This window comes from Periplaneta americana, chromosome 1 (genome assembly GCF_040183065.1).
Source record: "Periplaneta americana isolate PAMFEO1 chromosome 1, P.americana_PAMFEO1_priV1, whole genome shotgun sequence".
Taxonomy (NCBI): domain Eukaryota; kingdom Metazoa; phylum Arthropoda; class Insecta; order Blattodea; family Blattidae; genus Periplaneta; species Periplaneta americana.
Genome location: NC_091117.1, coordinates 142,861,941 through 142,887,300, shown reverse-complemented (window position 1 = coordinate 142,887,300; position 25,360 = coordinate 142,861,941). Strand labels below are relative to the sequence as shown.

At 34.8% G+C, this 25,360-nt stretch overlaps 2 protein-coding genes across 12 annotated transcripts in view; one reads left to right on the top strand and one right to left on the bottom strand.

Annotated features, from left to right (window-relative positions):
- LOC138701642 (gustatory and odorant receptor 24-like) overlaps nucleotides 1-14,421 on the bottom strand; it is a 77,315-nt gene extending 62,894 nt beyond the window's left edge. For all 3 annotated transcript variants that reach the window (XM_069828760.1, XM_069828767.1, XM_069828751.1), the window contains exons 1-4: nucleotides 14,175-14,421; nucleotides 12,411-12,668; nucleotides 8,933-9,220; nucleotides 3,330-3,407 (exon numbers count right to left, since the gene is read on the bottom strand). In XM_069828760.1, coding sequence (XP_069684861.1) covers nucleotides 3,330-3,407; nucleotides 8,933-9,220; nucleotides 12,411-12,668; nucleotides 14,175-14,420 — 870 coding nt within the window. In that variant the 5' untranslated portion in view covers nucleotide 14,421. The remainder of the gene's footprint in view (nucleotides 1-3,329; nucleotides 3,408-8,932; nucleotides 9,221-12,410; nucleotides 12,669-14,174) is intronic.
- An 8,580-nt stretch (nucleotides 14,422-23,001) lies between these two features.
- Nucleotides 23,002-25,360, top strand: part of LOC138701608 (zinc finger protein 235-like) — a 43,557-nt gene continuing 41,198 nt past the window's right edge. For 8 of the 9 annotated variants that reach the window (XR_011332650.1, XR_011332648.1, XR_011332649.1 and 5 more), the window contains exon 1: nucleotides 23,002-23,167. Coding sequence is in view for 4 of the 9 variants with exons in the window: in XM_069828711.1 (XP_069684812.1) it covers nucleotides 23,011-23,167 (157 nt within the window). In the remaining 5 variants the exon portion in view is untranslated. Of the gene's footprint in view, nucleotides 23,208-25,360 lie in introns of all 9 variants that reach the window. The other variant, XM_069828694.1, reaches the window with a different exon arrangement.

Below are 25,360 nucleotides of genomic sequence, written 5' to 3'. Positions count from 1 at the left end.
GCGTGCAGAGCCAAAGATGAAGGAGGGAAAGATTGATAAACGCTAGGTCTGCAGTGAAGGACTTGCCCTTGGGCAGGAATCTATGAATGAAATACTTCATATAATGAAAAAGAAATACATTGCACAACAGACTATTAAAACATTTCGAGTACAGTACATTAATTTTTCACAATATTGCACAATATGTGTAGGCCTACGTAGTTCCATCAAATAGTCCTAAGCACTTAGCTGCGCCGAAGGTGCGTGAAAGAGTTGAAATAGTAATATACGTTACAAGAGCGGTATGTTGATGTTTTCATGGTCGAGGAAAAGATTGAAAAAGCGAAAAGTAGTTGAGCTTTTTTTAATTTCCGAGAACATGAAAACAAACATACAGCTCGCGTATCGTACATTATTTTGTGCGAAGATCGTTTATTACATACCTGAAAGGCGAATTTCTAATTAGTTGCAATGAAATCTCCATGTTGGTTTCTGTTTAATGACGGAAACTTCGGAAAACCAAAATATCTTTCTTCAGCATTGTTGCTATAAAATGTTTTCTGTGTTTACTATACTCCAGCAGGCCGTGATATAAGTCTGTCTTTTTTTCCCCCAGTCTATAAATGCGAACTTAAAACAAACGGTAAGGTTATGTAATGATTTATTTTTCATTTTAATATTTTAACAATATTATTTATATAACATATTGCAGTAATAACATCGGCATCTGGAATCTTGTTGATTTTTTCACGGCTTCCTTAATGTTACATGTATCAGGAATGCAATAAGTTTCGTGGAGTAGTAGACTTTACTTAATTTTTGCAAATATTTAAAAACAATAATTAACATTGCAATTTAGGTGAAATTGCAGTGGTAAGTTTCCAATTTATAATTATTACTATGTTAAACGTCTCTAAAAATAATATGTTAAAAGCCTAAAGCAGTAAAATGAATGTCGCGCTTAAGCGGTAAGAAGAGGGAAATTGTTATGTGTGTTACGTTGGGAATACTGAATGTGGTATTTCACACTTACCGCGTATTGGTTCTGTGCGGAAAACAAGCAAATACGCACGATCTCGCACAAAAGATGATGTCATGCAGGTGTGCCATACTTCGTTCCATAATGTCTGGCAGGAGACGTAAACATTGCCGGCAGAGAAGGAGAGAAGTATAATTGTTATTAAAACAATGACAAAGGTCTCATTCCATGCTTGTCTTGAAGTTTGGCAGGGATGGAATGCTTCAGACAGCTCTACTATGGAACGAAGTATATACAAAAACACATGCTAGCACACTGATTCGGACTGTATAGCTATAGTCAGTTTAAAAATATTATTTTTTTCATCCACGCCACTGCGCATTTTGTTTTCAGTTTCGTCTAAATTTGTGAACTGTATGGAATTTGCATTTTATTTGCATGTATTTCATTAAAAATTCATATTTTTATATATCTAGTAGTTCGCGACACCATTAAATTAATGACAATGAAGTGTCTGATGTGCATGATAGAAAAGGTAAAAATCTTAGAACTTAACTTTAGAGCATTTTAACAAATATAAATAAATAGGCTATATGGAGAATATTTACTTAAATAAAGACACTCCAGTTTATAAATTATTGCGTTCTGAGGACTTGATAGGTATATGTTAGGCATGGGCACTGTGTTCCAACGGGAGCACTGCATACACCACCCCTTCATTTCTCCCTTTACAAATATTCCACCTGTCTGGGTGTACGTAAAGTAAGCAGAGGTTAAACTAGGTACCATAGCGTTCTGGTCAGAGGAGTGTAAAGTGGTGGAATATGGCGAATAAATTGTAGGTTCCATTTTAATTTCCAAGAAACATGGCAAGAAAACTATTGTTATAAAGAACAAAGTTCAATGTCTCAGCAGTTCAGTTGAGATTTACATAAAATATTATATCAGACGGCATTTCGATCTTGAACATGAAAAATATTTTGGCAAACACAAGCTTAGAGGTAGCATTATTAAAAATGATTTGTATAAAAAAATATAGGTCTTGTTACATGAGATAAAGTAATATGCATTTTAATTCAATTTGTTGTGCAGAATTAAATAGTGAAAAAGTTTTCAAGAATCTACAATCCACAATCACTACTAGTTGAAAATGCAGTCCGATTAAATTTATCGCATTTCAAACACGTAGACGAGTCATAGAGTACAATACATTTTTTCAAATGTCAGGTAGGTTAGGTCAGGTTAAGTCACGGTAGCTACGGGCGGGTTAGCAAGACTCTTTACACGCCCACCATACTGAGGTCTTATGCACCCCGAATGTTATGGTATGAATGAGGATGAGGGTGTACCAGCACACCGGCCGCATGTGACCCCTCATCCGCTCACCCAATGGGTGCCTCCTACCTCCCCCGTTCTAAGTTCACACTGCCAAGGTGATCAAGCAGCATAGGATCCATTCTAACGGCCCTTCCATGGTGTCGAAGCGCCCTTGGAAGTGCTCTTAAGGAATGAATCCTGGCAGATATATTGCGGAAGGCTGGGAATCCAGGAACGGAGAGGACGCCCACTCCTGTAAGCGGATGAAGACATGCGTCTTGACCTGAATATGTTTATTGAATGAGATGAGAAATATGAATGATATGGTATTAAATTTAAATTCTTTTTCTATGCGGGAGGGGACTGGAAAATGGACAGTGGCAATGAAAATTCCAACACGGCAGGTTAGTCCTCCCGAATGTGAGTTCCATGCCATACGCATGAGCCAACTCGCTCGGTAATGTCAGGTAAAACCAGTAAGTAATTTTATGAATTATTACTCAAAGACAATTACACTAACTTACGTAATTTCGCAGCTAAGATGCTTGCAATTTTTTAATTCACGTATATCTGAAAATAATTTTTTTCTGAAAAGTATCTGATGAAAAATTTCGCGCGTACACGTCTCACAAACTATCATCTCGTAGCTGTTTTAAGTTTATGTAGAAATAGTATTCATCCTAATATGACAGACTCGTCCTAACCAAACAGTATAAGCGATCTAGAGCTTATAAGTGATTATGAGTGCTAAGCCATAGTGATGATATGAATGTCTATATTGCATATTTGACTTGATTTTAAATGTTTAATATAATGTTATGCCGCATTAGTTTTGTATGTTCCTACATCCCTAAGCTGAAGAGAAGCCAAGTTCTTGTACAGCAGTTACCCGTTGATGTAAAAACAGCAGCTACGTCCGAAATATTGTGGAAGGAGTGAATCTGATCCCTTATGCTCATGCCTGGTCTATGTAATCTTCGAAATCATACGAACATGCGCTGGAAATAGAGGACTAAATTTTTGTGGCAAACGTAAGCAAACTTCGACATTTTACCTCTATGCTTTCATCTTCATTTGTAGGTGGAGACAGTGCCTTGATCATTTCAATACTGCGTTTGAAGTTCATTCCAATCTGAAACAAGTTTCGTGATGTAATGTAAAAATAGTTCATGCTAAATAAATATTACAATTGAAGAGTCCACTGCAAGGATGATGGATGTCATTTGGAATACATTTTGCAGGAGAAGCATTTGAAAGTTTGAAAGGCTTAGCGCTCAAAGCTTAACTGTGATTTTGCGATCATTACTGGACAATGACTATCAGTGTTAATGCAATGTAACTCTCTATGTACATTCTATATGTCTTAAGCTATGCATTGACAGTCTTGGTTCATTTTCATGTCAAGAAAGTGACATCCATCATTCTTGCAGTGGACTCTTCAATTATCAACATTACTTTTGTTACAACACAGCGTCACTTACTGATTTAATATTTGGTACGTAAATGTTTGTTAAACTATTTATTTCCGTTTTGAACATCGTGGCAAGTTAGCCATTGTATATGTGTAAAATGTATTAAATTATCTTGACTGCTATTTGGTTGCTTCTGATCTGGATAGCTAGCATTTGATTTTCAAGAGTTCCTGTCAAAGATGTGGTTCACACAGCTACTGTGGACACTTTCCTCTCAATACTTACATAGCCTATGTTTACTCTGGCACTGTCATTACCCCTTCCTTTCACAATCGAGCAATCGAGGCATAATCTCATTATCAGGGCGAGGATTTTGAGGACTTAAAAACTAAACATGACCCATAAAATGACCAAAAAATGTTGGAAAATTACTTAAAATACTGAAAACAATGACCTACAAATAAACAATCCTATACTTAAGTGGTAAAAATCCTACCTCAAATTAACAGCTCTCCTCTCCTCTCCTCTCCTCTCCTCTCCTCTCCTCTCCTCTCCTCTCCTCTCCTCTCCTCTCCTCTCCTCTCCACTCCTCTCCTCTCTCCATATGACAGTGTACATCCGAAGATTGTGGAATGTGAACGACCAGTGGTTGTCGTCGAGGACATTGTTATACTTTAAGAAGCTTCTTTCCACATCCCCGATGACCACAGGAACATTCTCGAAGAGTAACGGATTACTGTTAATTGTTTTTGTATCTGTGCTGTTTTAAAACTCTCTCCTGACAGTACTTTAACGATTGTGCACAAAGTTTTGTTCCTTCATTTGGAAGATAGAGTGTGCAACAACTCAGCCGAGAGCTTCATTTCCTATTCTATTCCTCGTCTTCTTTTTGACATCACTTACTATCGAGGAAATCCTTTCAAATTCTGCATTTGAATAGGGTAGTGTCAGTAGTAATTTTGCGAGTTTTCCTATATTGGGAAATTTTAGTTCGTCATTGAAGTCTTTAACTTATATTACTAAAAAGAATCACCTTACATCTAAGAGATGACCAAAAATGCCCCCAAAATAAAAAAAAAACCTAAAAGATTAAAATCGCAAAAAATAATAAAAAATTACGTAAAAACTCTACATTTCTGTAACCAGTAGCTCATATCAAGGATTTATATAGCCTATTTACGGGTGTTACAAAAGGTGTAAAGAAAAGACGATGACGTCATCAAAATCCGTGCCCTGTTCATTATCTCTGAATGCGCCTTGTATTTTCAAATCATTTTACAGACCTTCAATCTGAAGACAAATGTGTTGAAAGGAGGCCGATTAAATCTGTTAAACTGAATTTATCACTTTCTTTTATCTGATTAATTAATTCATATTCGTTCATATTTTCCTATTCAAGGACAGGTCTTTCACTGAGAACATAATAGAAAAATATTAATGTCTTGCTTATTAGCAGGACTTCAACTTTATGTGCAGTGTCGAACACAATAATCACATATTACTCAATACTAGTCGAAATTATATGTAATGAATTAATTCAGGACTTGGGAATATTTTACTTGACAGTAATAATTTATATAAGAATAAAAAAAACGACACCAAGAGACAGTAATTCCTTCCATGCATTGAAAATGGGCATTTAATCTTGAGAACTTCATGTTTTATTATTATTATTATTATTATTATTACTATTATTATTATTACTACTACTACTATTTGAAAATGATGATGATGATGATGATAATAATAATAATAATAATAATAATAATAATAATATGTACAAGGGGAATCAAAAGTCTGGAATCATGTAAATATATTTCATATGCTTGATTTTCGATTACTGTAGTTGTTACCAGTATTTGTAAGACCAAATACTGTACCAGTGACACATTCGATTCTAGCCCTCAGCTATCTGAAAAGCCGCCATTTTTTATGCAACTTCGAATTTTAAATGCAGAGGGTACTCAGATTCATGTGACATTTTCTGAAAAAAAAAAAAAAAAAAACAATGGTGCAATCTGTTTTGAGATCTCTCTAATCGTTTTCAAGTTATTTAAAGATAACTCTCATAATGAAACAAACATTAGTTACTGCATCTATAGTTATTTTGTAACATGGTACAGTACTAAGGACACTTTGCAAAAAGTTCCCTGCGTCGTATAATAATAATAATAATAATAATAATAATAATAATAATAATAATAATAATAATCCGTGGCGCTACAGCCCACGAAGAGCCAAGACCGACCAGCCGGCTGCTGGCCTCACGGCCACATGCCGAAGCAGAGGTGGACGATCATCCAACCAGAATGGAGGTATCGTGTGGTTAGCACGATGAGCCCCCCAGCCGTTATAGCTGGTTTGCGTAACCGGATTTCCGCAAGTGCATCACGATCCTGGGTGGGCACCGGTTCCATATACTGGCCGAAATTTCATGAGAAAATTTCTTCTCCCATGAGGATTCGAACCAGCGCATTCCGTAACGCGAGTTCCAGCAGGATACCTTAAACCACGACGCCACGGCGCGGGACGACTGTGTCACTATGATGCTTAAAAATATATTGCTAACGCATTACATTACGTATTACACAACCAAATCATTTTTCCGTGCATTTCAAAGCAATATAAAACAAGGGGTCAAAATGACCCCCTCAATATTTATGGGTATGTTACCTTATCCATTCTTCCTAGTGTTAACAGATAAATAAGTTACCTTTCCTCTAACACAGTGGTTCTCAAAGTGAGGGTCGCGATCCCTTAGGGGGTTGTGTAAAAACTGAGAAGGTCGTGAAATGATTTAAAAAATAAAATAAAAATACCTTATTAACATGCATTTATGTTATATATAAAAAAACAAAAATAAACAACGTTTACCATTAAGGTAATAAAAAAAGAAAGAAAGAAAGAAAAAGAAACGTTTCAGTTGTTATAAGTAACAAATAATTAATGTGTTAAATGTGCCTGTTTTTTTTAAAGAAGTTCTTTAAACCTTGACCAAGTATTAGATATACACAGTTAAGTTATCTTCAAGTTCAAGCCGATTTCTCGCTTTCGTTTTGATGGTAATCAGACACGAGAAACTTATTTCTTATAATTACGAGGTTTCAAATGTTATAAAAACTTTAAGAGCTTCGTTTGTAAGATATGAAGAATTCTTTTGATTCAAAACTATCATATGCCCTGCGAAAAAAAGGTCTAGCTTCAACATTCCATCAGTAAGAACATATTTCAGCGAGTCTTTCCTTCATTTTTTTTTTAATTTGAAACAGTTGAATGGAGCTCTCCAAAAACGAATTCAGTATCCATCTGTGACTGTCGTAATTGTTTTAAGTTTCTTCTGGAAAACACTCAAAATGTTGTTTAAAATAGTTATTTGCTTGATACACACAGATTTTGAGTAAAATTATAGTTGTCCGCAATTTTATAGAGATTTGTATTCTTCGAATGGAGTCAAATACCTATACGGTCGCAAACAGAAGTCTCGTCCAAAAGTGGGTCGCGCCTTCAGAAAGTTTGTAAATCACTGCTCTAATAGAACGAATGCTGTCTTTATTCCTGTACAAGTTGAGCTAAAATCGGATTTTTGTCAAAACTCGGAAATGAATTGCAATTATTCTTGCCTAACACATAGCAGTTCAAATTCAAGATGGCTTTTTAGCTTGCCAAATTTTTTATACTTTAACGTTATGTTATTGGGACATCTCTACATTAAAACTGTTGCACAAAGAAAGACAAATTTATTTTTGAATAGCGGAAGGTTTGTCTTATACTATTATTACCATACGTCCCAGAAAAGAGCGCCCTTCGTGGTATTCGCCGAGCGCTGTTTCTCCCGCGCAATCGAGCTCCAGTATCCATATGGCATTCAGTGTGCTTAGAAGTCTTGTAATGAAACTCTCAATTTTTCAAGTGTACAACGTTAGTGTATTAAGTTTAGTAATTATTGTGTACTTAGGTAATGGCTAGCAACAAATTCTCACTGTGTGAACGTGTGTATATGTACAATACGTACATAAAAGGCAAAAGGTCGTGTGCGAAAACAAGACGAAAATTTGGAACAAAGTTTCCAAACAAACCTGTGCCTTCTGCCAAAACAACTACACGACTCGCTAAAAGATTTAAAGAAACAGGCTCAGTGAAGAATCGAAAATCAAGCAGAAAACGTAGTGTTTTTATGCGAAACGATTGTCAGTTTATTTCCAACAAGATTCCGCCACTGCTCATAGAGCTGCCGTGAGGGAATTGAGGCGTATTTTCGGTACGTGACTAATCAGTAGTAATTTGTGGCCTCCACGAAGCCCAGATATAACACCCTGTGACTTTTATTATGAGAAACACTAGAAGGTAGGGTTTATAGGAAGAATCCTCATTCTATAGATGAACTAAAATACTATATACGAGAAGAAATCCAAGCTATCAATGATGTGGAACTTCAGAGTGTTGTCCATTCATTTATCAGAAGATGTCAGATGTGTGTGGCGGCAAGCGGAGGCCATTTTCAGCAACGACTGTGAGCATGGTGAGTCCAAATTATTGAACATTTATTGTTAGTACTCTTTATATTGGAGAAGAGCCAGAGAAATGGTTATGCACTCGGCGGAAACCACGCAGGCCGCTCTTTTCTGGAACGTATGATCATATTAGCTCTGTAGAACACTTTGAATTCCTTGCAATTGTTGATGCACAGGTAAATTTTCAATTATGCCAGTTACTTTGAAAAGCTTTGACTAGTCTAGAAAAGGAAATCATGTTGAGTCCCCGATTGGATGTAAAACAATGACGAATCAATACTGAACCTAACACACGGTAGCCAAATGTGTTTCGTAATAACACTTGAATTCACATATTCCATTTTTCTATCAACTACTTGCTCACTATGTCTAAATAATTCTAACGATTAAGGTGGGTAACTTATAATAAAAGTGCACTTCTTAATTATCTGTAATGAATTTAGTCACTAACATTTGAAAATATGTGGCATTTATAAGGTATCCGAAAATGTGATGTTACAACATGACGTCATGGTTCATTAACTCAGAAATTAATAATATATTTTAAACTTAAAAATAGGTATTTCTATACAATATAGGCCTAATTAATCAGCATATATTTATAGTTCCCAAAAGAAAATATACGGTAGGTACCTTAATATTTTCAACATGTGAAAGATCAAAATTTAATCTCGACCCACACAGAAAGTTCTTGAAATTGAAATACAGTTCAACCTCTAATCCTTAATTCTCACCTCACGTGACACTTCTTCAGATTTAGTGCATTGGAAATACACAATAGCGCCGAACACGAATGAACAGATTACCGTGAGGATCTCATGTACATCATCGATTTCTATTATCAGCTGGAATAGGAATGCATAGCAGCAAAGTACTTGGAGCGTGAAGAACACCAATATCAGCCCTCCGAATGTGAGTCCCATGGACTCGCCCAAATCCCGAGCCTGCTTGTTCAACATGAACCACAGCATCTTGAACTGCTGTATTTTACGAAGTCTCTGTGGGCCGAACCATGACAGATGCTGAAAAATATACGAGTAAAATTGTGCGTAATTATATAGGGTGTGTCCCAGGTGGTGTTACAAACTTTCAGGGATGATGGCGAAGGGCACATGTATCAATTTGAGATAAGAAACTCTGTCCGGAAATGACCAGTCGAAAGTTACAAGCAAAAATAGTTCTGTGGAAATGAAATAATTTTATTCCTCTGTACACCTTATTTATGTGTATTTATCTGACGTTGTTTACGTTCTCTACTTACAGTATTCCATTCAATGCGCTGTCTGAGGGATGGGGACAGGAAACTACACTAAAGCAATGCACATAGCGTAATGTTTAACGGACATGGTCGGTCCTGATATGCACGTCTGTAGACAGCAGTGTATGTGTACAAGACGTTGCAGTGTCCAGTCGATCAGTCCTAGTGAAATGGAGGAGTACATGACAGCGGAATAAGCAGACTTGTTTTCGATTACGGATGAGCCAATGGAAACAGTAAACAAGCTCACAGATTGTATCGGGCCAAGTACCCACGTAGGAGATATCCGGCCCATATCATTTTTCCATTACTGTTCCAAAAGTTAAGGAAAGAAGGGCACGTGGTGCCAAATTACAGTTCCATTTCCACACAACTATTTTTGCTTATAACTTTCGACTCAGTCATTTCCGGACCAGGGTTCCTTATCTCAAATTGATACATGTGCCCTTCCCCATCATCCCTGGAAGTTTGTAACACCACCTTGGAAACACCCTGTATAACACTTCAGAACCTTTTTTTTTTAATTATAACATACTGTAATACGCTAATTACACTGTACGTCAGGGATGAGACGATATTAGCTCCCAATCATGGTAGAAGAGCTCGATCTTGATCACGAGCGCATAGCGCATCCATTACATAGCGTCGTAACGTAGACAACAGGGATGTACATGCACATGCAGCGAATAAAGGCAACAATTTTATTTTATTTTTATTTTATTTGAATTTAAATATACAGAATAAAGAATATAATTACAAAACAAACAAGAGAAATAGAAATAAAATAATACAAGCAATATAAAAAGAAGATACAGTAGTATTAACAAAATTTGAGACCGAATGAGCAGCGCTCGTGCTCGGTCGCAGTTCAGATATAATATTAAAATAAAAAAATATAATAATAATAATAATAATAATAATAATAATAATAATAATAATAAATAAGTAAAATAAAATAGGAAATAAAATATAATTACAGCGGCAATGGAATTATATAATATAATATTAACACTAGATAAGAATAATATCGCACGTGAAAAGTAGGATTAATATATATTTCAGAATTATAGAATACAAATATAATATAGGTTGATTAATTCATACACATAGGCTATAAATTTATTTAATCAAATTGAAGATATTAACACGTTTCTAATTTTCTTGTTATATGTTAGTGGGTTACATGTTAGAAGTTCTGGGTGTAATTTAGTTAAAGCATTGTACAACCGAGGGCCAAAATTTATGCTATGCTTTAGACCAGCAGATGTGAGACATTTAGGTTCTACTAATGTTGAATTAATATTTCGTCTTGTGTCATAATTGTGTGTCTGTAATACAAACTTATTACGATTTGTATGATAAAATTTTAACAGCGTATACTTATAAATTTGTTCAATATTAAATACATTAAATTCAGAATAAATTAATTTAGTTGGATAATCGAAACGTTTCTTCAAACAAATTTCAATTATTCGTTTTTGTAGTAAATTTAACGGACTAAGATTAATTTTTGTACTTCCACCCCAAACAATTATACCATATTTAATGATAGACTGAATAATGGCCAAATAAACATTTCGTAGAACTCTAATAGGTAAGTAGCATCGAAGATTAACGAATTTATAAATTGTTATTACAATAACTTGCATCACTAAATTTCTGGCTATGTAATAGGGCTAATTATTCAATTATTTAATATACAAGTACATATATAAACAAATCGCAAAGGAAAGGGGTTTTAAGAACAAAAAAAAAAAAAGAGAAATAGGAAAAGTTAATTGTTTGTAAACCATTTTCTTGTTAAAATAAATGATTTATTATGTAAATACTTCACTTCATTGGTTAGGAGAAACTAATAGGGTCTGCCTGCTCGACGTGTGTGATCTCTAAGTACTTTTGAGTATTTGTTGAAAAAAATTAATGACAATATTGATTGAAATAGAGTATATTGATTATGTGATTGTGAAACTGTAGTCCTTACTCTCCAGTCGTAATTACGTAATGAGTTTTCTTAGAGTGATTTGTGAGATGCACGTAACACGAAAAAACAAATTGATTAAATTAAGATATTGAGAGCCATCGTAATTTTTGGGGTCAATCATTTAAGGGAATATATATGACTTTTAAAACTTCCAAAATTTTCGGACAAAGTTTGTGAAATTTAAACTATATAAACAGATCTATAATAATATAATCTGTAAAAAATTTGGTGCAATTAGATTCTAATAGTTTTGAAATTATATTTTTAAGTATATTTTATATTGATGTTACTAAAAAAGCTCCTTGCATCAAAGTTTTCAAAATGTTTAGTTCATATTTGCTCAAAATCTTGAAAATAGTTACTGGAATAAAAGTGAATTAGCTTTTTGAGCTTAGTAATAGTATAAGTTAAAGTGCAATCGAAGATAAAATATTATTTCTAAATTAAAGAAACACGTAGTGTAATAAAAGTATGCCTAAATATCCAGAAACAAGCAACAAATAAAACATCAACAATATATTTAAAATAAAGAAATAAAAGGAATCTAGATACAATCTACTGACCCAAATGTAAATTAATTTACCTTCGATGTCAATTCCGAAATTAGTTTATGTCTCTCTTCTCCTGAATAATGCCTATATTTGTTTTCGTGTTGCTTCTCATAATGCCGTTTTATGTTGCTTTTTTTGTAAATGATATTTGTTTTACACAACAAACACTGGACTTCATCACCATGTTCGAAGCATAAATATTGTATCTTCCACTCTTCCTTGAAAGCTTTAAGCGCTTCCGTTCCGATATGATGCGCTGTGTTCTAAGATCTGTACATCCTTTAGCAATGTTTACAAGTAAAAGAGCTCCGCGCTCGCGCAGCGGGCATAAAAGAGCTCTCGCTCGAAATTATTAGTCATCATCGCAAGACTACTGTACGTTGAAGAGTAACTTGTAATGCAATTTGGAATGTATTACTTACCAAAGACATTTCCTGTTCAATCAGTCTCGCAGCTAGGATGAAAGACCGGCAACTTAAAGACCACGTGATTGGCAGCAACGTGGTGATCATAGAACAGTACATTATGGATAACAAATCCCATATGCTGAGATATGACTTGATTAAGAAGTTGCTGGATGTGAAGAACACGCAGATTACGATAGCAAAAATCACTGCCAGTATTGATATGCAACGCAGATCTGTCACGAGCTTCTTCCCAGTGACATTACGGAATTCTTCCTGAAACATTGAGATTATCTTTCTTAATATTCTCTTTTTTATTGGTGTTTCATACTAGTATTACTCTGTGATTTCTCAGAACAATTGTACAAGTTTGTAGCAAAACTGAATTACGTGCATTATGAATAATTTCGTTGTCTTCATGATTAATATTTTAAGTATTATTTTAAGTTTCTGTTAATAAGTCGCGTTACCAATGTGAATGTAAAGAGCACGAGAGGCTTTGCATTGCAAGTTTTGTTTAATTTGTTTATCAGAGAAACCAGTGGATTATTTAAAGAGATTAAAATATTATTGAATATCATATACTACTTTATGATGGAGATCGCTTAATCTTAATTGCTTATTTTACGGCGCATTATCAATTGCTGAAGTTGTCAAGCGTCTGAATGAAGGTGATAATGCCAGCGACATGAGTAAAGGAACCAGCGCCAAAAAGTTACCCAGCATTTGCTCTTAATGGTTGAGGGAAAACCCCTGAAATTACCTCAATCAGGTAATTTGTTCCAACCTGATTTGAACCCGGGGACTCTCATTTCACGGTCAGGCGTGCTAATCGTTACTCCACAGTGGTATACGATAGAGATCGGGCTGTTATTGTCACCCACTGAAGAGTTTTACAGACATTCTACTGCAAAAATTTTATTAAATTATTAAAGAAATATAATTTTAATAATCACGTGACTCCAAAAATAATAGATTTGGCTTTCAACGGTGTTGTTTCCCAGACATAACTACCTTGTAGTTCTATGATAATCTCAAGAAATTGGTTAGAAATAATGTAACTATCGGAAAGGAAATCCGGCACTTAGCAAGAAGCTATGGAATTCGCTAAATTATTGACATGTTACTTCTCATCAGTTACGTACGTACGTACGTACGTACGTACATACATACATACATACATACATACATACATACATACATACATACATACATACATACATACATACATACGTACGTGTTCATATTATATTATATTATATTATATTATATTATATTATATTAGAGAAGGATTTGATTAAATCGTTAGCCCTCCAGTGAGGGTGACCAAAAGGATCCAGAATAGAGAAGAATTATGTTTTTCAAGTCTATTAATTAAAAAAATACTAAATTTTGGATATGGGATGCGCTTGATGCCAAAATGTCATAATGACAAAATTATCTTTCTTGAAAATATAGATGATATTGAATAACATGTAAAGAGTCCCTATTATATTGTATTGTATTGTATTGTATTGTATTGTATTATATATTATATTATATTATATTATATTATATTATATTATATTATATTATATTATATTATATTATATTATATTATATTATATTATATTATATTATATTATATTATATTATGACTACTTTGCATTACACTGTTGTATTGTGTTATACGGTATTATAATGTACGAATATTTTATTACTAATAAATTCACAGAAGGACAATTCCCGACGTACCGGATGGAATCAAAAGAAAAGTCACAACAGAATCGTATGCAAACATACCTGAATTGTCTTCCATCTATTAAGGTAGCGCACTTTCTTCCTGATCTCTGGCCAGTGTGTGAGCGGAACCAGGTGCACTGGCACCAGAAATAACACCTTAATCATTTCGAATAGGCTCAGGCTGAAATCGTCTATTTTCATTGCCTTTTGCCATACTTTCGCTTGCATTACATACGTACGAAAGCACAGCAACACTAAGAGCGCGAAGGAGTATATCATGGCAGGGGATAGAAGCTGAAAGGTCATCTCCCCTACGAAAATAATTAACAGGTGTAAGTCATACATATTTCATAGTATTTTACTGCATTAACAGACCGCCACTTAGAGCAGATTGTACAGTACAATTAGCTATTGAAAGTATACTAATAATGGAAATTCAAGATATATGAATGGGATATTTGTAAATGCTACCATCGCCCTGGTTAGACAATGATTATTTTCACAAAAAAAGTATTTGGACTATGGTTGTTTTATGGAAAGCACTGAAAATTTCGACTCCTATAACATAGACCTATGGTTTTTTTTCTCCTAATAATTAATTCAGTTGATGGCCGCTACAATACGCTCACCATATCTTTAATAAAATCTCAAATTTTCATATTTTGGTCTATGTTTTTTTTCTCTCCAAAAAAACCCTTCATTTATTTATAATAAGCGCATCTCTCAAGGTACGAGTATTCCAGGCCTTTTCGCTAGAGTGGTGGGTTCGTATGTATGTTTCGACTGCCTGAGGGGGAAGTTTTCATTTATGTGAAGCTAAATCTAAGTGGATGCTTTTCTTAATTACCTGTCTCATTCATTTGGTACGGTAGGACACCTAGTATCCTTAAAGTTGATAAAAGAATGGTAATACTGCTGAAGTCACTACTTCCTTTGACAACACTTTGCCTTTGATTTCCTCTCGTTGAACTGAACTTGTACAGTGATCGTTTCTTCCGTGACATCTTGCTGAAGTGCCTGTCGCCGACAGTTAACACTAGAAAGAAAATAAGTTAGTTTAATAGTATTCAAATTTATTGTTAAAACCGTCAAACTTGTCAGTATACAATTAATGTGATTGAATACACAGATGCTAATTTCGCATATTAAAAGATAAATGAAAAACCTTTTCGGTTCCAAGGAACCATCTTCAGATCAAATAAGTGAACCTACAAATTTAATTATATAATGCAAACAAACAGTGTTGTGTGTATGAAGTGAAGAAAGAATATATCATGTATATCAGTAGTGCTTATAAATGTCATTACTGTTCTTCTTCTTCTTTTTATTATTATTATTATCATTATTATTATTATTATTATTATTATTATTTACTTACTTACGGCTTTTAAGGAACTCGGAGGTTCATTGCCGCTCTCACATAAGCCCGCTATCGGTCCCTACCTTGAGCAAGATTAATCTAGTCCCTAACATCATATCCCACCTCCATCAAATCCATTTTAATATTATCCTCCCATCTACGTCTCGGCCTCCCCAAAGATCTTATTTCCTCCGGCCTCTCAACTAACACTCTATATGCATTTATGGATTCGCCCATACGTGCTACATGCCCTGCCCACTCAAATGTCTGGATTTCATGTTCCTAATTATGTCAGGTGAAGAATACAATGGGTGCAGTTATGTGTTGTGCAACTTTCTCCATTCTCCTGTAACTTCATCCCTCTTAGCCCCAAATACTTTCCTAAGAACTTTATTCTCAACACCCTTAATCTCTGTTCCTCTCTCAAAGTGAGAGTCCAAGTTTCACATCCATACAGAACAGCCGGTAATATATCTGTTTTATAAATTCTAACTTTCAGAGTTTTTGACAGCAGACTGTATGATAAAAGCTTCTCAACCGAATAATAACAGACATTTCTCATATTTATTCTGCGTTTAATTTTCTCTCGAGTGCCATTTATACGAGTATTTGTTATATTTGATTTTTTCCACCTCTTCGAAGGATAAATCTCCAATTTTTATAGTTCCATTTCGTACAATATTCTGCTTAGGAGACATGATCATATACTTAGTTCTTCTTCTTCTTCTTCTTCTTCTTATTATTATTATTATTATTATTACTATTATTATTATTATTATTATTATTATTATTATATAAGTTGCAAAATATATATTACAATAAAAATAATGGTAAATTGTAACAAACAACATGTACGGTAGAAAATGTTGATACTCGCTTAGCGAAGAAACCTTATCGCAGTAACTTTCCAAGTAATATGACAGTATAAATTAAAATGAAAAGACAAAATTACAAATGTGCGGAGCTGTGAGTGACAGTCCAATATATTAGAAACTCCAGTAGAAATATTTATAAAAGTGTCATGAAAAATAAGATAACAGAATATTAAAATAATATCGATGATATCACACTTGTACACGCAAATAAATTTCATTTTTGACAAGCTATAGAGATAAGGAAATGTTCATAAACACAAATAAAATCGAATGTATGTTTTACTCCAATGAAGATGTCACAATATTACAAAATATGGACACCAAGTGACTGACGATATCATTCCATTTATGTTAAGTTTGGATTTGATAATTTTTCCCTCTCTCTCTCCCGCTCTGCATTTTATGTGATAAATGACTTATACCAGCTGTGTTAACTCAAATATATATTTATCGTTAATCCTTGAGGATCCGATAAAAATGTATTTTTACTGTCATTGCTGTCATATTCAGTATTTCTCACCAGAGCTGCTGTCTGTCTGTGACAATGTAATGTTTTAATCTGCCCGCTGTGTTTCAAACTGAAGTAAATGTGCCATCTATTGAAATAACGCGGAACTAAGATGAGCTAAAATGTCGTAGATACCGAGTTATTGATGTTGCGCACTGTTTTTCGATATACAGACTGAACCGTAATTAATGTATTTTTTAAGTTGATTATTTAACGACGCTGTATCAACTAAGATATTATTTATGGTCTATGTGATAGGTGATAGCGAGATGAGGCTGAGGATTCGCCATAGATTACCTGGCATTCACTTTATGGTTGGGTAAAACCTCGGGAAAAACCCAACTAGGTAATCAGCCCAAAAGGGGATCGAACTCGCGCCCGAGCGCAACTTCAGACCGGTAGGCAAGCGCCTTAACCGACTGAGCCATGCCGGTAGCTTTGTAATTAATTTTAGGGTATTATTCTTTGACATAGGCAGATCCTATTCCAAACAAAAAGTATAATACAACGTGCTCGATTTTGCTTACATATCGAAATAAAAAAGTGTTTTATATGAAACAATGGGAAAGCCATTGAATTAATTCCCAATATGATCAATCAGTTTAAAACAGGCCTGCACAAGGTTTGCGCTCTCCGAGCCGGCTCACAGCTCATGAGCGGAATGCAGATATTAGCTGCGCTCAGTATAAGGGTGGACTGGAAGAAGGGGTGGATCTCGTTCAAAATAAACACAAAAGGAAGTGCTATTACGAGTGCTTATGAAATGAATTCTCGTTCAGTCTTTGCAAAACTATCTTGGACTATTATTAAATAATAAATAAATATTTATTTTGCAGAAGTAATAGAAATTCTATAGCTACTTAAATGTACAATATCATTTTGTTATATTTTTATTTATCAGTACATCAAAACGAGGTTTTATGCCTGCCTTTATTAAAGTTGATTATAGAAAACAGTTGCTCACAAATATAAATGTTGAGCCAAACATAGCAATCATTTTCACAAACAGCCTGTGTAGTCGTGGATATCATTGCTAATCTTTAGTCTTGTAAAACTCAACCAGGCTAGTAGTATTATTGAAACGATCTTTAGCCCTTAGGTCACATTGAAGATCAATAAGTTCGAGCTGTAAATCGTTAAATGTTAAATGTTATGTTCCGTCTTTTAGATTCCTCCATACTGTGCTGTAGCAGTAGGTAAGTAACGTGAAACAGTTACTGAGAATAGGCCTACACACTGCACTCCACTAGATAACTGAGTGGTCGTTTCCCTCTCTTCTACCTATAGGAAGTCTATGTCATTCTGACGTATCTTCCTCTCCGTTTCGGCGAGCGGTAAACACCGCTCTCCCGCTCCCAAAGAGCGCGCGCGCTCGTTGAGCGCTGTTTGTGCAGGCCTGGTTTAAAAGGTCAGTCTATTATGATGATAAATGCTTAAAAGAATTTTAGTTTTGTTCTTTAAATGTGCAGAAATTTGATCGGAACAAATGTAAGTTTTCCCTTAGCAAAGGAATTTTACAATGTTACATCTGTTCAGATCAAATTTCTCCACATTTAAAGGACAAAACTAAAATTATTTCTAGTATTCATTATTTTATAATACTGCCGATGTGGCCTTGTTGCAAGCAGTAAGGGTTGTTAACATTAAAGTGATGCATTCCAAGGCCGCTGTTGGTCGCGTAGGTCGCCCGTTTTGTATGCCCATTTCCTGGCTGCTCGCTCCTTGAATAACGAGATCGGTACGAAGGTCTTAGCTCTGGTCATCACAGTGTAATCACAGTCTACTATATACAGTCACGAAGCTTGAGTTTTGAGGATGCTAGAAACAATAGACTGTGTCGGTACTATTTTGCATTGCCTGTAATGAGCCGATTTTAGCGATCCTAGTGGTGAGCAACTACCTAATGTTTGCATATTTACTACGTATTGAGCTTCGTGACTGTATTTACTAGACTGTGGTGTAATGCCCCTCTCCCTTACCTACCTCCACGTATAGTCCCACCATCGGATCTGTGCCCCTGTAAGATATGCGAACTGAACCTTAATTCCTTTTCAGCCTCGGAAATTCATTTCTCTCCCTGTATTCCTATTTCTCTCTTTTCTATCCCTCTCTCTTTCTCTCTCCCACTACCTACAATTTTCTTGCGGGACAGTTTATTTGCACTTGCAGTCCACTTTCCCATTAATTGAGCCTAAATGTCATACAAGTGCAGCTCTTAAACATAGTGCTAGTTTCGGCCCAAGACTTTATAATAAAATTACAAACCATTTTCCAAATTTGAAATATTTTAATATTGAAGCTTTTAAAAGAAATTTGTAAAATTATCCATGATATATAATATTAACAAATGTATTTTTTTACATTTTATTTCTGTCGATTATATTCATGTTTTATTGGATATCACTGGCTTCTGTCGGATTGTCAATTTATATTAAAGGTCTATTTTTCTCTCTTTTTCTCTTTCTTCTTTATTCTTGCTCTTGTGTTGTATTTATTGGTTTGAATTAAGTTACTTACTGTATTTAGTAAACTGTCCTTGTAAATTTTATGTTATATTATTACATAACATTACATAATTAACACGAGTAAGTCCACTAGTTAATCGATTACTTATATTCAAGTGTTAAATGTAGTGTACGCAAGATTCAAAATGGATTATATCATTGACTAAGACCACACCGTACACGAACCTGGCTCTTACGGTAGTGGCTAGAAACATTTTTTTTTATAAATATAATTTGTACTCACTAGCTAGCTAGTTAAATAAATAAATTGTCTCGTAGAAAGGTCTTGGTACTCCATTTTGAATCTTGCGTAACACGAGTAAGTCCACTAGTTCATCAATTAAATAAATTGTATTGTATTGTATTTATTAACATTCCATGGTATTCATACATGCTTACAGCTAGAATATGGAACAAGTCAAAAAACTTAATACTATTATAAAATCTTAATTTATAGTCACAGTCTAGATGAAATATATATATAGACGAGATTTACAATATAGTCTACTAGTACAACACAAAGTTTCAGTATCAATTTCATGAAGTGTTGTTGAATGTCATGAATTCACCTACAGAATAGAAAGCGTGAGAAATTAGGTACTTCTTTAATTTGGCCCTAAATAATTTTATGTTTTGAGTTTCATTTTTTATATCGATAGGGAGGCTATTAAAAATTTTTACTGCCATATAACGTACTCCTTTTTGATAGCACGATAGACTTGCCGATGGAGTATGAAAGTAATTTTTTTGACGTGTATTTATGCTATGAACTGTTGAATTAGTTACAAAGTTTTCACGATTACATACGAGGAAGATTATTAATGAAAAGATATACTGACAAGCCATGGGAATTATTTGTAGTTTTTTGGAAATAGCCCTACACGATTTCCTAGATTTGGCACCTACTATTATTCTAATTATTCTTTTTTGTAATAGACATATATATTGTTACTATCTGTGGAATTTCCCCAGAATATTATTCTAAAACTCATTACCGAGTGGAAGTATGCAAAGTATATTGTTTTTAAGGTATTGATATTTACTATCTTTTGCATAGATCTAATAGCGAAACAAGCTGAATTTAGTTTGGGGGTAATATCTTTAATATGATTTTTCCAATTTAACACATTATCGATTTTTAAGCCAAAAAATTTGGTTGTTGTTGTTTCTAATAGGGATCTGTTATTAATTATTGTGCTAGAAATTTTCGACGTTGAATTTGGACAGGATTTAAATTGAATTATGTTAGTTTTGTTACAATTTAATACTAATTTATTGACTGTGAACCAGTCACATATTTTAAAGAGAATTTCCTCTGTTGAGGATTGGAATAAATAAATAAATAAATAAATAAATAAATAAATAAACAAACAAACAAACAAACAAACAAACAAACAAACAAACAAACAAACAAACAAATAAATAAATAAATAAATAAATAAATAAATAAATAAATAAATGTGTGAGTGAGTGAGTAAATAAGTAAGTAAATAAGTAAATAAGTAAATAAATAAATAAGTAAGTAAATAAGTAAGTAAATAAGTAAGTAAATAAATAAGTAAGTAAATCAATCAATCAATAAATAAAGAGGGGTGGCAGGGGTGAATAAGTACACCGGTAGTACGAAACATACGATTAATTTCTTTACAGTACCTCTGAAACCAATATGATGGCAGATGGTAATGAGATCCTATAGACTTACATATTTATGAATTGTGTTTGAACGGTCCGGCCAAGCTACGCACGCAATGTACATACATACATACATACATACATACGTGTTCTGCCCCAGGGCAGGTATTTCACTGCAAACCCAGCATTCTCTAGTCGCTCCTTTTTTTTTGCCTTCCTCTTACTCTCCGCATATGATCCATACATTCTTAGTATCGTCTATCATCTGATATCTTCTTCTGCTCCAAACTCTTCTCCCGTTCACCATTCCTTCTAGTGCATCCTTCACTAGGCAGTTTCTTCTCAGCCAGTGACCCAGACAATTCCTTTTTCTCTACGTGATCAGTTTCAGCATCATTCTTTCGTCACCTACTCTTCCCAACACAGCTTCATTTCTTATTCTACCTGTACATGTAACACGCTCAATTCTTCTAGTTGCTTCTCTTCATTTCGTCGTAATGTCCATGTTTATGCCCTAATACAATGCAGTACGAGTACCTAAAGAAATTGCTTAATCCAAGATGATTGAAAACTATGGCCCTTACTTTACAGGCCAACTAACTTTTCCCTTTAACTGCTTTGCTCATCCTTCGTTGATCCTTCCAGCGATGATGAACAGAAACTATTAGTTTTATCATTGTTTCCGTACATTGCAGTTTTATTTGGGACAGTTTAGTTTATTAACAATTTAGCCAATATCAATAGTTACATTGCAATCACTGATAATTTAACAAGTATAAACCAGCGACGACAATCATCACAAAAAAACTATTACTGAAACAATGTTGAAAACGGTTATTTTTTTTAATTTCGAGACAAATTTAATATTGTTTATGCAAAATGTTGAATATTAATAATAATTTCTTAACTGATATTAGGTAAAAAATATAATCGAATACACTGTTAGTTTGAACTGTATTTCCTTACTGTTATTTCCATTTTAAGTAAAATTTTAAATTATGGTTTATTTAGCGACGCTCGCAACTGTCGAGATTATATCAGCGTCGCCGGTGTGTCGGAATTTTGTCCCGCAGGAGTTCTTTTACATGCCAGTAAATCTACTGACATGAGCCTGTCGCATTTAAGCATACTTAAATGCCATCGCCCTGGGCCGGGTTGAACCCGCAACCTCGAGCACAGAAGGCCAGAGCTATACCAACTACGCTACCCAGGCCGACTATGATCAATTTTATTACTGTTTGATCGCACTAGTTGAAAAATGCGAACTAAACTGGGGAAAAAAAAAAAAATGTATCAAAGACAAAGACGTGGAGTCACCATTTCATCATGTATTTCACCTACCTGAAATATAGGAGGAAAGAAAGGTAAGAGGCATTGTGAGTTGCGTTACTAACATGTTCATTGCGGCACTGATCCTCTCTATGGATTTAAATAACCATTTTTGAATTATGTCCTAGTTCAGCTTTGAAACAAATTATTTTTTTAACATGAGAAATATCTCTTCGAATTATTGCGGGGGTGAGACCCCTATTAATTTTATTGGGGAGGGGGGGCAACATCCCTGACTGTATAAGTTGAGGAGGCAGGTAATCTATGGCGAATCCTCGGCCTCGCCTCACTTCATCTCGACAAAAAATTCTAGTCTTGTAAAATGTTGTCTTGTTCCACATCTTAAAGCTTCAATGCTAATGTAAGATCTATGGAATACGATAAATAAAATGAAGATGAAAGTTCCCCCCCCCCCCCGCCCAAGTCGGCGCCTATGATGTGCAGTATAGTATTTTATCGGCGTGCAACACATCATATCACTTTGCTTTTTGTTTAAATATTCCATAGTTCACATGTTGCATTTCGAATCTTTAAAATTAATAAAGCACGTCATTGGTGTTTAAATTGGATTTTTCATTTACATATTGCAACATTCATTGGAGTTCATGATCGCAATGAGCCTGCTGTGCAATGTACACAGAGTACCTGCTGTGAATACTCGTCAGTCGTCCATCTCGTCCTTCCTGCAATGACCACGGCTTACTTGATCGTAGTAGAAGATGTTCGTTCACTGCATACTGCAATCTTATATTCCACTTTACATTCTGTACTCTGCGTGCTTTACGTGGAAGTGAGGAAATCGCTATCAAGTGTGGTTCATTTTCATTTAAGTACACTTTATAGAGGTAAGGGTAATCTTTGCATCGGCTTGGTAAAATTACCGAGGTAAGTCCATATCCGTAAATATTTCCAGTTTTGGGGATAAATTTCGGAACAGATTCCTTCCTTTCCCTCTTCAAAATTTCAACTTTGTGCACACAAAATATATTATTTGCACTGAAAAGTGCCTTTTCGTAAGCCTGATAATGCGCATTCGACAAACTCAGACAAATCTGCTCTTTTTAATATTTTAAGATATACTTGTCATGAGGAATCCGTATACTGAAATGCCACTGTTGATAGTGATTCTCCCATCGGATGGGGACGTTAAGCCTGGCAGCCTCCTTGGTGTTAGTCGACTGGAGTAGAGTGCGTGCAGGCATCGGATTTCTCCTTCTCCCTTCCTCACCATCATCATCTTCGCCCATTCCCTACACTACACTTACTCATCCTAGTACACGACATAACTTCTGACAGATACTACACATGGTCGGCCTGGGTAGAACAGTTGGTATAGCGCTGATCTTCTGTATTCAAAGTTGCGGATTCGATCCCGGCCCAGGTCAATGGCATTTAAGTGTGCTTAAATGCGACAGGCTTATGTCAGTATATTTATTGGCATGTAAAAGAACTTCTGCAGGACAAAATTCCAGCACACTAGCGACGCTGATGTAACCTCGGCAGTTGCGAGCGTCGTTAAATAAACCATAATTTAATTTTACATATCATGCATAACTTGGCCCGCTGATGTGGTGTGCAACTTGAAAATGGTACAGTGATTGTATGAATACAGTGTGGCTATTGGAGTTGGACATGCCCACCCGCCGCCATTAAGATTCCAAACACACTGAAAGCTCTTATGGAGCTAATAAGAAAATCGTAACCTCATACTCATGTATTCACAATTATTGACACGCAACGTCTTTAAATAAGATCTGAGGTATATAAAAACAAAAATACTATCTGTCTTACCTGCTTCCTGTATGTTGTCGTAAAATAATATAGGTCTAAACTGCAAAGTAAGGTTAGGTTAACTGCTATGGGATATCAGATGTTTTCTTATGTTTATTGCATCAAAACTACATCTTGTAGGATTACATATTTTCCCAAGCAACAGTGATAGCTTAAAAACCGCCCCCTCAAATCTGCCTGCCTAGGCAGTTGCCTAGTCTGCCTAGGCCTAAATATGCCCCAGACCTAACCTGTCACATATTTGTACATGCAAGGCATACCAAAAGTCGCAAGTAATTGGATGACACATCCTTCACAATAGCCCAAATTCTTTAAGCTATAAATCACTAGGGTCTGTTAAACACAAATGAACAACTAGGTCAGCAGAATGGTTATGTCGGTCTAAAAAAACTATGATATAAATTTGTAGGAATTGAACAGTACTATTCCAAATGCTGTGCATAGCAACAACTTACTAGTCTCTCTTCTGCTTAGGCCTACGCATACCAGTTATTTTAAGTCTAAGACTGAAAACCTAGGGACAGTTTATTGTCATATTATTATAACAGGCAGAAAATGAATGGTTTAACATTCTGCATGTTATGTAGGAAAAATGTTTTAAGATATTTTACAATAGCTCAATATTTACTAAAAGTATGCTCTGAGTTACAGAAAAATTTGAGTCAAATGATCACAGTAAATAAAAAAACAAGCAGTTATCTCTGAAGCACTTAATACTTTTAAATTCAACATATCAGTATTCTAATGAATGTGAGACAACAATGTCCAAACACACTTCACAAGTTTTTATAGTCTTCATAATACCAGAGATTATATATCCACAAATATTATATAATGAACTCAGTTCACTGTAACTCATTTTGCAGGTCCGCAGTCTGTTTCAATATCTCAATTTTATTGCTCATCACACACAGTATTACCCTTCTCTTGTAAAACATCTCGGAAACCACTTAAAAATTCTCTGCCATCCTCATCATAACTACCCTGTGACACATCATTAAGAAACTGTGATACGCATATTAGTCTTATTAAAGTATTCTCAAACTGGGATCCATTAGGAGTAACTTAACTTATTTTGATCTCACTACCGGCACACTAAACAAATTTACCTATCTTCTCTGGAACGTGATGTCAGTATTCTCCAACCTCTCGGGTATTTCTCCATATGAATTCTTCGAAATGTAGCTACCTCCACAGTATGCAAAACCCGAATCACGCAAGTGGAGTAGGCATTAGACATAAACTCT